Source organism: Elaeis guineensis, chromosome 15 (assembly GCF_000442705.2).
Source record: "Elaeis guineensis isolate ETL-2024a chromosome 15, EG11, whole genome shotgun sequence".
NCBI classification, from domain to species: domain Eukaryota; kingdom Viridiplantae; phylum Streptophyta; class Magnoliopsida; order Arecales; family Arecaceae; genus Elaeis; species Elaeis guineensis.
The window spans coordinates 57,676,466-57,689,779 of NC_026007.2; the positions used below are offsets into that span (position 1 = coordinate 57,676,466).

At 39.6% G+C, this 13,314-nt stretch overlaps 1 protein-coding gene across 1 annotated transcript; it reads left to right on the forward strand.

The window, feature by feature from the left end:
• Positions 1–1,953: 1,953 nt before the first annotated feature.
• Positions 1,954–3,966, forward strand: LOC140853942 (cocosin 1-like). Its single transcript, XM_073248968.1, has 4 exons — positions 1,954–2,345; positions 2,495–2,759; positions 2,882–3,304; positions 3,411–3,966. Exons 1-4 carry the CDS (start codon positions 2,011–2,013, stop codon positions 3,798–3,800), a joined length of 1,413 nt encoding a protein of 470 aa, XP_073105069.1. The 5' UTR covers positions 1,954–2,010; the 3' UTR covers positions 3,801–3,966.
• Positions 3,967–13,314: the final 9,348 nt, after the last annotated feature.

The window sequence follows — 13,314 nt, forward strand, 5'->3', positions numbered from 1 at the left end:
TTTATAACCACACTGCTAGAGTTATCTAAATAATATAGTTGTGATAAAAAAAAAAAGATTAGTTATTCAAATTTGTCGGAGTCAATTGTAAAATGAAGTATCTTTTCCTAGTGGTCCATCTTTCAAACTTCCCTTGTCGGATAAGAAAGGTAAAAAGTTCTATTTAATATAATTAGGAGGAAGAAACTTACTTCCTCTGAATTCTCAAAAAATAAAAGAAAAGGTAAATGTGTCTCTTCATCAACAAAAATAAATAGTTAAAGTTTAAAAAATATAACTACCTCTATGGATAACAAGAAAGAGATTTATTTTTATGTAACCCAAGGGTTAACCAAGCAAACTATTTACTGATTTATGTACATATGTTTTACAAAGAGGAAGTGTGTTGCATTGCCTGCAGCCGAGTTGGCTAAGGCATATATAAAACTAAAGTTAAATTTGGTGCATTGCTAGACGGTCTTGGAAGATAATGTGGATTGCCTTTAAAATAGATTATGATTATTAAATTATCAATAATATTAATTACTGTGTTTGGTACATAGAGGTAATGTTACAGTAAAATTATTGAAAATCTTGATTGATCTGTCTGGTATGACAATCAGATTGCTAATAATGTGATATCAAATTATCAAAATATCTCCAATAATTTTATCCTGATGCTTTTCTTTTTTTTTAGTAAGAAGTGGTGGAAGTGGTATGGGTGTAGTGGTGACACGAAGAAGCGGTGGCTGGAGGGTGTGGAAAATTGTGGGCATGGGGGGAGAGGGTGGGCGTGCGCGGAGGAGCTAAGGGGGTGGTGGAGATGAGCGTGGAGGAGCCGCAGGAGGGAGAGTGGTGGGGGTGGAGGGCAGAGGAGCCATGGACAAGCGAGGGGGTGGAGGAGCCACAAGTCGTGGGGGAGCCGTGTGCTTAAAGGAGTTAGTGGGTGGTGGGGATGAGCATGGAAGAGCTGCGGGGGATGGTGGGGGATGGGGGAGGAGGAGTCATGGGCAGGCAAGGGGGTGGAGAAGTCACAGGTCAGGAGGGTGATAAAGGAGCCATGGGTAGGTGGTGGGGCAGAGGAGCTGCGGGCAAGCGGTAGAGATGGAGGAGCCATAGGTGATGCCGGGGGAGGGGTCGGGAAGGAGGGGGAGCGTTGGGCTAGGGTTTTATGTTTTTCTTTTTAAGGAATAATTTTATCCAAAATTTTTATTGCAATACTGTCAAAAAAGTGGTAATCTGGTTAGCCATTTCTTTTCGAGGCTATTTAAATTATCTCATAGGAGGTAATATAGATTGTCAAGATAATTTGGATTGCCACCCAAAAAGTATACCAAATGCAGTAATCCAATGGAGCCACTTTAAATTGCTGACGATCTAGATAGATTACCAGCTACCAAATGCAACCTAAAGGCTAACTCCTAAGCTTACATTGCTTGCTAAATCTGTAGCATGTAGTCCTTGGACTCTTGATTTTGTTTGTCTTTTGAAAAATTTCTTTGGACTTCAGTATACTTCTCATCTATCATATTATACCTTAGGTCACTTAGCATTTTTAGAAGAAAGAGATGTTATTTTGAAAATAAAAAACTCTAACAGCATACTAATTGAACAAGATCATCAGAATGCTTGGCAGGACCAAGAGGGATAGGGGCTAGCCCACCCAGCAATATATATAATTCTCTGAAATCATCTGATCTACTCTTGCATTCTGATGTGCTTGCTGCAAGCGTTTGGTACGGTTGTCCTCTTCCTTCCAATATTTACAGTCCATTCATCCAAGTGTATGACACGTGGCCACCTGTATTCTGTCCTCTCTGGACCAAGCTGCCACGCACCCATCTCCATATATCTTATGCGGCAACACGAGAGCTCATGCATGGCAAAGCATGGGCATCGTATCTCACAAAAGTGCATCCAGATGGGTCCAAGCCTAAACAACTTTTTTGGCCTATAAATACCCACCCCATCTCGCCACCCTTGCTCAAGCAATAGCCTTCAGCGTTTCTCTCTTTCTTAATTTCTAAAGCCATGTCGTCCTTCTCTTTGCTCTCCTTTTCTCTTTGCTTGTTGCTCCTGTGTCGTGTGTCCCAGGCTCAATTTGGGTCCAGTCAGGAGAGCCCATTTCAGAGCTCACGACGTCGGTCGGTATCAACTCGGGACGAGTGCCGGATGGAGAGGCTGAATGCCCTCGAGCCGACAAGGACTGTGAGGTCCGAAGCTGGTATCACGGATTACTTTGATGAGGACAATGAACAGTTCCGGTGCGCCGGCGTGTCCGCGATCCGCCGAGTGATAGAACCCAGAGGCCTTCTCCTCCCCTCCATGTCCAATGCCCCTCGCCTCGTCTACATCGTCCAAGGCATGTTGCTTGCCCCACCTTTGCTCTTTATTTAATATCATAACGATGATGATGAGGCTGTTAGCTACGAACAATAAGGACACGTAGGTCTGCTATAGCTTGCTATATATAGATAGTCTTAATTGCATGCTACGTACGCACGTGTGTAGGAAGGGGTCTCGTTGGACTTGTGATGCCTGGCTGCCCCGAAACTTTCCAATCCTTCCAGCGATCCGAGCAGTATGAACGCGAGGAAGGCGAGCGACATCGGAGATCCAGAGATGAACACCAAAAAGTCTACCAGTTCCAAGAGGGAGACGTCCTGGCTGTGCCTGATGGATTTGCTTACTGGTGCTACAACAATGGGGAGAACCCTGTGGTCGCGATCACCGTCCTCGATACCGGTAACGATGCTAACCAGCTCGATCGCAGCCACAGAGTGAGTCCCGGCCACTCTATCACTTCACTTGATGAATCATTGATCGATAGATTTGTTGTTTAACGGATGAACATATATAGATATAACACCCATCCCCTTTACTATTTTCGATCAAATCGCAGCAATTCTTATTGGCTGGAAGGCAGGAGGAAGGCCGGCAACGATATCGCCGTGGGGAGAGCATCAAGGAAAACATCCTGAGAGGGTTCAGCACCGAGTTGCTGGCAGCGGCTTTTGGCGTTAACATGGAGCTGGCAAGGAAGCTCCAGTGCAGGGATGACACAAGGGGCGAGATCGTGCGGGCGGAGAACGGGCTTCAGGTGCTGAGGCCCTCAAGGATGGAGGAAGAAGAGAGGGAAGAGAGTAGAAGGAAAAATGGATTGGAGGAGACCTATTGCTCGATGAAGATTAAGCAGAACATTGGGGATCCAAGGCGTGCCGACGTCTTCAACCCAAGGGGCGGAAGGATTACTACCCTCAACAGCGAGAAGCTTCCGATCCTTAGGTTCATCCAAATGAGTGCTGAGAGGGTGGTTCTCTACAGGGTAAGAAATTATATATATACCTGCAGTGCTCTCGTATATCTCATGGCAAGTATAAAATTCTTTTTTGTTTATATTTATATAAGTACTTTTCTCCGTTAATTTGTAGAACGCCATGGTATCACCCCACTGGAACATCAATGCCCACAGCATCATGTATTGTACCGGAGGACGAGGCCGTGTCGAGGTTGCTGATGACAAGGGAGAAACTGCGTTCGACGGAGAGCTCCGCCAAGGTCAGCTCTTGATCGTCCCGCAAAACTATGCGGTGTCGGAAAGGGCGGGAAGTGAAGGCTTCCAGTTCGTATCGATCAAGACCAGCGACCGGGCCATGGTGAGCGCAATCGTTGGGAAGACGTCGGCTCTCCGGGGCATGCCGGAGGAGGTGCTGATGAACTCCTACCGCATCTCAAGGGACGAAGCAAGGAGGGTCAAACTCAACAGGGGGGACGAGGTGGCGATCTTCACTCCTAGGAGAGAGTCGAGAGCTGAAGCTTGATGCGATCTTAGCAGGGAGTGCTGCTAGGAGTAGAGAGACTTTAGTCATCAGCGGTGGTGGATAAGTAAATAGAGCCTGAGGTTGCTCTTTGTTCTCTGCATATGAGAATATAATAATAAAATGAAATGTCCGCCTGTGAGCTAGGACATGGATGTTTCCTAATTAATTACTTTCTTTTACGCACCAGCTTTCCCTTGAGTGGTGGGTTTACAGCATGTGATGTTACAAAGGAATGCGATGAGAGTTCGTATTGCAAGGCCGGACTCTCATCGCATTCAAGGAAATTCCCAAATCAAGCTTATTGTCCCGGCTTATTGTCCTATATTATCCTCGTCTTCTTGGAATATAATCAAATCTGAATGATATCTGAAGATGAAAAAAAAAACATTCTTTACCACCAACCAGGGGCTATAATGTTATAAGATTATGACCTTCGATCTGAATAATGTAAGAGCCATCTAGCTGCATCTCATCAATAGGATCTTTAAGGATTGGGTTGGTCACAACATGGAGGCCTATGTCAACAAGATGCTGATGAAAAGCTGCTAGGTAGAATAGTGCCTCATGGGACGAATGGCTACACTAAACAAATCTATGGCAAGATTAGCGGAGAAATGCTTGCTGGTCTTCAAGATCTTGAAACAGATCAAGAATTTTTGAAGGATAGTGGAGTGCCATACCGCCTTTGATTAGCTTACGGAGTACCATGTCTCCGCTCGACTCCTAGCCAGACTTCTACTGGAGAGATGCTGTACTTGTACCTTGCCGTCTCCACTGTAGCTATAAGCTTAGTCCTTGTTCGAGAGGAAGATGGTGTACAGAAATCTGTCTGCTATACTAAGATATTGCAGGATGCGGAGACTAGATACCCTAAGATGGAGATGACTTCTTATGCTTTGGTGATCTTAGCGTGAGAGCTCGGAGTTTAGAACCTTTAGGTCTTCAGTGACTCCCAATTGATGATTGGTCAAGTTCAAGGGGAATACGAGGCAAAGGCACCTTCCATAGAGAAGTATCTACAGAAGGTATAAAAATAACCCCCTATTTCAATAAGTTTGCAATTTTATAGATATGCAAATTAAAAAATGCTTAGATGGATCTGTTGTCGAAAATGATGACTTTAGATCATAAGCTGATATCTAAAGGCTGGCCTATATGAAGAACCTCGATAAGCCCCATATCGAGAAAGAGCAAATTCAAGTGATAAAGGTGGATCATGAACCAACTTGGATGGACCCACTGGCTAGGTACCTATCGATAGGGTTGCTACCAAAAGATCAGGCTAAAGCTTGAAGAGTTAAATTTTAGTCCATGCAGTACATGATGCTCGCAGGAAAGCTTTACAAGCGATCTTTCTCCGTACTTTTTTTCACTATCTTTGAACCTCAGAGGTAGAATATGCCCTATGTGAAGTCTACGAAGAAATCTACGGCAACCATTTGGTGGCAGAATTTTGACGTACAAAGTCCTACAGCAAGGATACTACTACCGAGCATCCATAAGGACACAATCAAGCTCATGAAGCACTACGATCAATGCCAATGATACTCCAATGTGTAGCACCTGCCGGTGACTTTGCTCACTCCAATAAGCTCTCTCTGGCTATTTGCTTAGTGGGGATGAACATCCTTGGCCCTTTTTTATAAGCCACCGAGCAAAAAAATTTTCTCATTATGGTGATCGACTCCTTTATCAAGTGGATCAAGACTGAGCCACTTGCCTGGATCATTGAGAAGAATGTCCGTGATTCAGTCGTGGGGTGCATCATTTGTTGGTTTGGTCTACCTCGAATCATCGTAACTAATAATAACTGATAGTTCAACAATGTCTCCTTTCGAGAGTTCTGTTAGGAGGTACATATTGACCACCGATTCACCTCAATTAGATATTTTTAGGCAAACAAAAAAGCTGAGGTGATCAATCAGACCATCCTTTAGAGCTTAAGGATCTAATTGAACAAGGCCAAATGACTTCAGATAAATGAGCTACATTGTGTTCTCAGGACCTACCTACCACCCACTGACTCCTGCCAGATGAGATGCTGTTCAATCTTGCCTTCAGAATCAAAACAATCATCTCCTTGGAGATGGGCCTGCCCTCGCATCAGGTGGTGATCTTTGATGCATATATAAAGGAATTCAAAGGACCAATGTACGAATCTAGATCTTCTAGAAAAAATCAGAGAGAAGGCATGAGTTTGAATGACAGCATATCAGCAACGTGCTGTATGCTACTACAACTGCAGAGTGAAGGAAAAGTGCTTTCAATCTAAAGATTTGATGCTCAGAAGGGCTAAAGTCAGTTAGCCAAACAAATAAAGAAAGCTTTCACCAAACTGGGAAGGATCTTATAGCATCATTGAGGTAATACACTTCGGGACTTATCATTTGGAGTGGTTGGATGGGATGCCCCTTCCTTAGACCTAGAGTTCTGTCAATCTCTGGTCTTACTATCGATGAGATATATTATATAAAGCTGATTCTACAATAAAACTCCAATATTTTTTCGTGCAAAAGAAATATTGTGGAGTAATGCATTCGGAAGATGTAAAGCCTCGGGCCTAGCCACACTAGAGGGACAAAGAATGTGAGAAGTCATTTTCAACCCAGAGGATGTTGAAGAACTAGATCGAAAAAGTCCTAGGTGAGGTATCATGCCCCACATCAAGCTGCCATGCTTGTGGAGAAAGTCCTGGTAGAGCTCCTTATGCCCCGATTGGGTCACCATTCTCATAAATCTACGGCTGACAGGCACAATCCTATAGGCAGAAGGCTTTGAGTCTTGAGGGGAGAGTATACCCATGCATGCAGAAAATTTTGAGAAAGTTCTGAATGAGTTGCCATGCCCCAGGCCAGGCCATCATGCTAGTTAAGAAAGCCCTAGGAGAGCTTCCTATACTCCAGGCAAGATTGTGATGAATGTAAAGCCTTGACTAACTGGTGCACCCCTCTAGGTGGAAGGCTCCGAGCCTCAGAGGAAAAGTATGCCTATGCAGTGGAAAATCCCAAGAAAGTCTTAGGTAAGTTACCATGCCCCAGGCTAGACCATCATGCTTGTCGAGAAAGTCTTGAGAGAGGTCCCTATGCCTCAGGCTAGGTTGCTATGCCCATAAAGCCTGAACTGATCAGTTACACCCCTATAGGTGGAAAGCTCCAACCCTCGGGGTGAGTGTACGTCCAAATAGATGAAAAATCTTAAAAAAATCATGGATGAGTTACCATGCCCCAAGTCAGACCATCACACCTATCGAAAAAGCCTTGAGAGAGCTCCTTATGCCCCATGTTGGGTTACCATGCTCGTAAAGTCTGGGCTAACCAGTATGCTCCTGTCGTCAAAAGGCTTCAAGTCTCGAGATCAAAGTATGCCCACATTGGTGAAAAACCTTGAAAAAGCCCTGGGTGACTTATCATACCCTAGGCCAGATCACCATGTCCGTCTTCTTCATATCCTAGAAGCTATTAGAAAATGAGTCCCAAAGTCAATAGTCAGCCTGTTGACGGTTGTGCTATTTGATGTAATTATATATAAATTAATTAATAAAATATTTATTTGATAATTTTCGTCATAAGCTTGTACATCTTCTATATCGAACTTCTGTGTTATGATGAAAATTCTTAGGACTATTTTAAATTGATAAAGAAAGATTTATCATTTAGTCCTTAAATGAATTTGCAACCAAATGATATACTATTACTAGGACAATAGATATATCAAGTGTAGGTCATTGTGTGCTATATAGGTTGGTTGTTCTCTTAACCAAGGAGCGTGGAGATGTTGGTATGACATGCAGGTGAAATGTAGGAGTATATTTCACTGGATGTGACCAACATCAGAGCACTCTATTGTCAAGAGTTACTCCGAAGAGATATTGATATAAGTGTCCCTCCGATCTGAGATCACCATGGTGACTTGCAAGCAATTCACTGTGCTTTGATGTCGGACTACCTGAATTTCTAATTCAGAATCGAAAGATTTTTGGGTACAGTCAAGTACTTGTGAAGTCGGTGTGTAAGTCAAGATAGAATTGACCACTCCAAAAAATTAGAGAGAATACTTTGTGTTTTAATTTAGTAAGACCTTGACCAGGACAATCCTTATGAGGAGTCACGAGATTTATCAGGTTGAGATACATAATAGATGTACTGTTAAGAGTTGAGAGTTTAAACTCTAAGTTATCCTAGCTTCAAAGATCAAAGGGATGAATTATATGATAACTATATCCAAATAGGTTCTTGAGTGTTGCTTTGCATACATTCGGCCTATCTAGACGTCGGATACCATTGCTAGATGGTTACTCCGATTGGTACAGTAATCAGTTCCTGTGCTACTGGCTTAGGTTCGAACCTATGGAGTCACACACATTAAAAATTTTTCTTCGATCACGTGGCTAATCTGAAGAGTTCCAGTGGATGGGGACTCTGATGAAGAGTCTCACTGGATGGAGATTTTGCTGAAGAGTCCCATTGGATAGGGACTCTGTTGAAAAGTCCCACTAGACTTGGATTCTATCATTAATGGAGGATTAATTAGTGATTAGATCATTAATTAGCTCAATTTGATTAAGCATTAAAGTCTGAATCAAGTTTGCTTGAATTGAATTCAATCAGATTAAGTCTGATTAGGTTATGAGATGACCTAATCGGTAAGGGAGAAATGATCTTGATTTGATCAGATCTATAGCTCAATTAATTTATTGATTTGATCAAATTTAATTAAGATTATAGGAGCCTAATTAGATTAGGTTTATCATATTTTAATTGGGTCTAATTGGATTGGGTTTGAAAGAAATCCAATTGGTTAAACCCTAGAGTCCCAAATGAATGGGACTCTCTCCCTTATGCCACTCAAATTATCTCACACCTTTTCTCACCATACAAAATCAGTTTGTGCATGAGAAAATCAAGTGCTAACCATTCTTTTGTCACCCATTAAAGATAGGATTTGATTGGTTTTGATTTGAATTCAAATTGATTTGAATTTTAACCTAAAATTTTATCCATATCCTTCCACACGTCGGCAGTTTTTGAAGGTGCCCATTGTGTGCAAGAAAAAAAAAATCTTTTTGATAGTTTTTCATGCCCAATTTTCTCTGGTAAGTCTCTCTTTAAGTCAAATAATAGTGAGAAAAAGCTAGAGTCAAATTAAAATTCAAAATGGTTTGAATTGTAACAAACTCTAGCCCTTATCTTGTCTTACCTAGTTTGTGTGACAACCATAAAAAAGCCATAATTTTGTGTGCCAAACATAGAGAGCTTTTCACCATGAGATACCAGAGAGAAAGAGAGGTAAAATTTTTTCTTTGGGGCATGAGGTTTGGATGGATTTCCTTCTTCCTTGGCATTAACAAAAGAGGAGACCATTCTCCTCTCAGGTGAGCGACCTAGAAATATTCTAGGATTTTGGGTGAGAGAAAAACCATAGAGAAAAAAATCTTCATCAGATTTTTCTCCACCATCTAGCATCTCTCTCTACTCTATCTTCGACATCGAAAAGGTCTGAGACAATCGAAGGAAAAGATTAAGTCAGATCTGCCATCAGAAGTTGATTGTGCGAGCTAGCACTCCCGCAGAGAGTGGATTGGTCCGAGAACTTCGTGTGGACCATCCGTAGAGGTCGGATATTTGTGCAGCTGCTAGCGACTAGAGAGAACTTTCAGATCTACATTCTCAATTATGAAGTTCGACTATCCATATTCAGATATTGGGTTTGGAACCCTAGAAGTGGTATATTGAATCTATCACTAATTATTATTTTTGTTCAAACGCTTGTAATTTTAGATTCAGATTTTTATGCATATAAATTTATATTATAAATCTATTTATAGGAGTTTTAAGATTAGATCTTATATATATATTAATAGATTAAATAGTTTAATCTAATATTTTTTCATTAAAAATTTTTTGAAATGCATGCATGAAACCCCTGTAAGATCTTGTGGTAGTATTAGATCCAGGTTGCTTGTAACATGAATTTATTCTTGTATATAATCTGATATTACATACTTTTAGATCTATAATTTAATTTAGATTAGATCTGATATGTGATATTTAGATTTAAAATTAATTATAGATCCGATCATATAAACTAATATAAGATTGTCCTGCTGTAAGGTTTATCCGTTACAGTACAAAGGTTGTCCTAGTTTGTGCTGATCTTTATATAATCTGATTTTAATTATTTAGATTAGATCTAAATAATTAATTTAGTATCTGAGTAATGTAATAATCTGATTAGATAGATCTTCATAGCCGTCCGATCATAGGATAAATTAGGGTATCATAACTTTATTTGTCTATTCGATGATCTCTGATGGCATGTAGGGGTGCTGCGTGATCTTTTTCATAATGATGAACAATAAAAAAAATTTTAAAATTTTATTTTAGATTTGAAATAATATATATTAGATTTAATATTAATATTTTGATCATTAAATGATTGATTGTGAAAATATTTTATAAAATTAAAAATTATTTTCAAACACCGAATCCGAACCCATGTCAGCCCAAAACTTAATTAAGAATTAAATAATCTAGATTTGAGAATCAAAGATCTAAGGTATTAATTTCTTAATTCATAGGTTAATGGATTAGCTCGAGTCAAGTTCATTTAATTGGATTAGACCTAAGGCTAGAATTCATTGATAATGGACCATGTTAGTAATTGATCAAATCTAATTAAAAGTTAATTCTGATTAGGTCAATTTCTTTTCTTGATCAATTTTAATAGTTGTGGTTGGTCAAGTCCATATCTTTGGTTAGACTAATATAAACTTTGATTATGGCTCCATGGTCGAATCCAAGTCTATAAGTTGATCAAATTGAAAATGACTAACCAGTTGGTGTCTAAGGTAAGTATGGCAGCTTTGATCGATGGTCATTAATTGAAAGCTATTCGCATAGATTAAATCTATATCGAGTTAATGGCATATCCCTCTCATTAATCTCACTTATCTGGCTAACATGGTGAATCATATTTTGATTAGATCACTTAATGCTTGGGGTTGTCCCATACTAACTAGGAAATCAGCATGACTGATTTAGGTGTCTCTAGTTTAACTTATTTTGAGTCCTCTTTATAACTTGGTGAAGTCAATAGAAGGATTCATGACTGGTTGGCTGGATCAGTTTATGCCTGATCTTCTTTAATCTGACTTGGTGAAGTCAGTGGGAGGATTAAGATTAGCTGGTCAAGTTTCTTCTCATCTCTCAATTCAACTAATTAAATCTTCTAAAATTATTAGGTCCTTAAAATGAAATAGTTATGGTGATAACTAGATCATAGCCTCCCATTAAGTTGGATAATAATGAGTCCAACAATTTAGATGATCATTGGAGGTGCCACACACCTGATGCTTATCTGATTGTCAGAATTATCATTCATAATATGTTGATTTAGTTGTGTCTTTCTGATGATGATCAGGTTGGCCAAGCCACACTCAGGTCTGGTCACTCGTTTGTCAGATGTACTAAATTCTGACATGTTAATGGTTGGATCTAACCAAAACTTTCAGTGGAGGTGCCACACACCTGCTGAAGAGGTGTTTGGGGCAAAATTGAATACTAGAAATTGTTTGGAGAAATAATTAGTTAAGAAGCTACCTATGGGTGCACAAGGGTTGGCTGAGCTACATTCAGGCTCATATGCAGTCTATATGGATTCTAGTACCCACTAAGAAATTAATGTAATTTTTCAAATTGAAGGTAGAGGCTATCAATTCGAATAAAATAGTGAGAGAACCTTTAGACTAAAAATTATGTCTTTAAGCTTAATCAATTCATATACTAATTAGGTTTTGATTTTTTTTTACAGTTATGGCCACCACCTTGTCACTTCGATCACTATTAGATAGTGATAAATTGATGGGATCAAATTTTGATAGCTAGTATCGAAAGTTCAAAATAATCTTAGAGCATGAACGGATCTTATATGTATTGACAGATCCAGCATCCGAGGAGCCAGCTCTGAATGCACGTAGCACAGTCAGAGATACTTATCAAAAGTGGCTCAATGATCGAACTACGGTTTGTTGCATTATGCTGGCGGCAATGAATGATGAGTTCAGCCATCATTTTGAGAATACTCAGCCACAGGATATGTTACAAATATTGAACGAGTCTTTTAGCACACCCGACGATGTTGAGAGGTACAAGATTAGTTGTGCCATCTTCAACGCTCGAATAAGGGAAGGAGCGTCAATCATCGATCATGTACTATACATGATTGAGATGATTGAGTGCTTAAGCAAGCTTGGTTTTCTCCTACATGAGCAGTTGGGGAAAGATGTCATTCTAAACTCTCTGCCCAAGTCTTACCTCCCTTTTCTTACTCATTTTCGAATGACAAAACCTGCAGTCAATTATCACGGTTTGTTGGGATTACTGCAGAACTTTGAGAAGGATCATCAGCTCCACAAGGAGTCGGTGAATGTCGTAAAAGGATCTTCTTCGGGACGTCAATCCTTTAAGAAAAGGAAGAAGAATAAGAAGAATAAAAAAAGAGTGCAAAGTGTTGGGACACCCAACCCAATCAGATCAAGAAATCCAAGTCTGATCAGAGTCAGGCGGAATGCTTCTATTGTTAGAAGAAGGGACACTGAAAGAGAAATTATCCTTAGTACATTGCCTCCTTGGATCCAAACTGGCCAAGAAAGAAGCAAGTTGCTGCTGGACAAGATAATTATATGATAACACCTTATAATTTCTCAATTTGTGATTCTACTACTTGGGTATTAGATACCGGAAGTCCTTTTAATATTTGCTATTCGTTGCAGGATCTGCAAGTCAGTAGAAGATTTGAAGAAGGTGAAAAATTTCTCAATATTAGAGATGGAAGATCAGTTTCAGTTCTAGCATTAAAAATTATTAAGCTTGTATTCAAGATCAGTTTCAGTTCTAGCATTAAAAATTATTAAGCTTGTATTCAAGTCGAATATAATTATTCTTAGTGAATGTCACTTTTGTCCTTCTTTTTTGTTGAATATTATTTCTATAGGCCTCTTGACCATGTACAGTTATGAAATTTTAATAAAAAAAAATAATTTTAATATCATTATGAATGGTGTTAATGTGATGAATGGACAGCTGAATAATAGTATTTACATATTGTCACAACCTATTAGTGTAATATACACATCCAGCAAACATCCTAGAATTAATGATGTCTCTGATATCTACTTTTAGCACTGTAGGTTAGGTCATATTCATAAGAACAGAATAAATAAGTTGACACAAGAGAGAATTCTCGAAGTCAGTGATTATGAATCACTTCCAACCTGTGAGTCCTATCTTCTTAGAAAAATGATCAAGTCACCTTTTACTGAAAAAGATGAGCGAGCTAGTGAAGTTCTAAGTCTGATACATATTGATATATGTGGACCGATGAACACCATTGCCAGAGGTGGATATTATTATTTTATTACTTTTATAGACGATCTATCGAGGTATGGGCATGTCTACTTAATGACGCATAAGTCAGAATCATTTAAAATGTTCAAACAATTTCATAATAAAGTAAA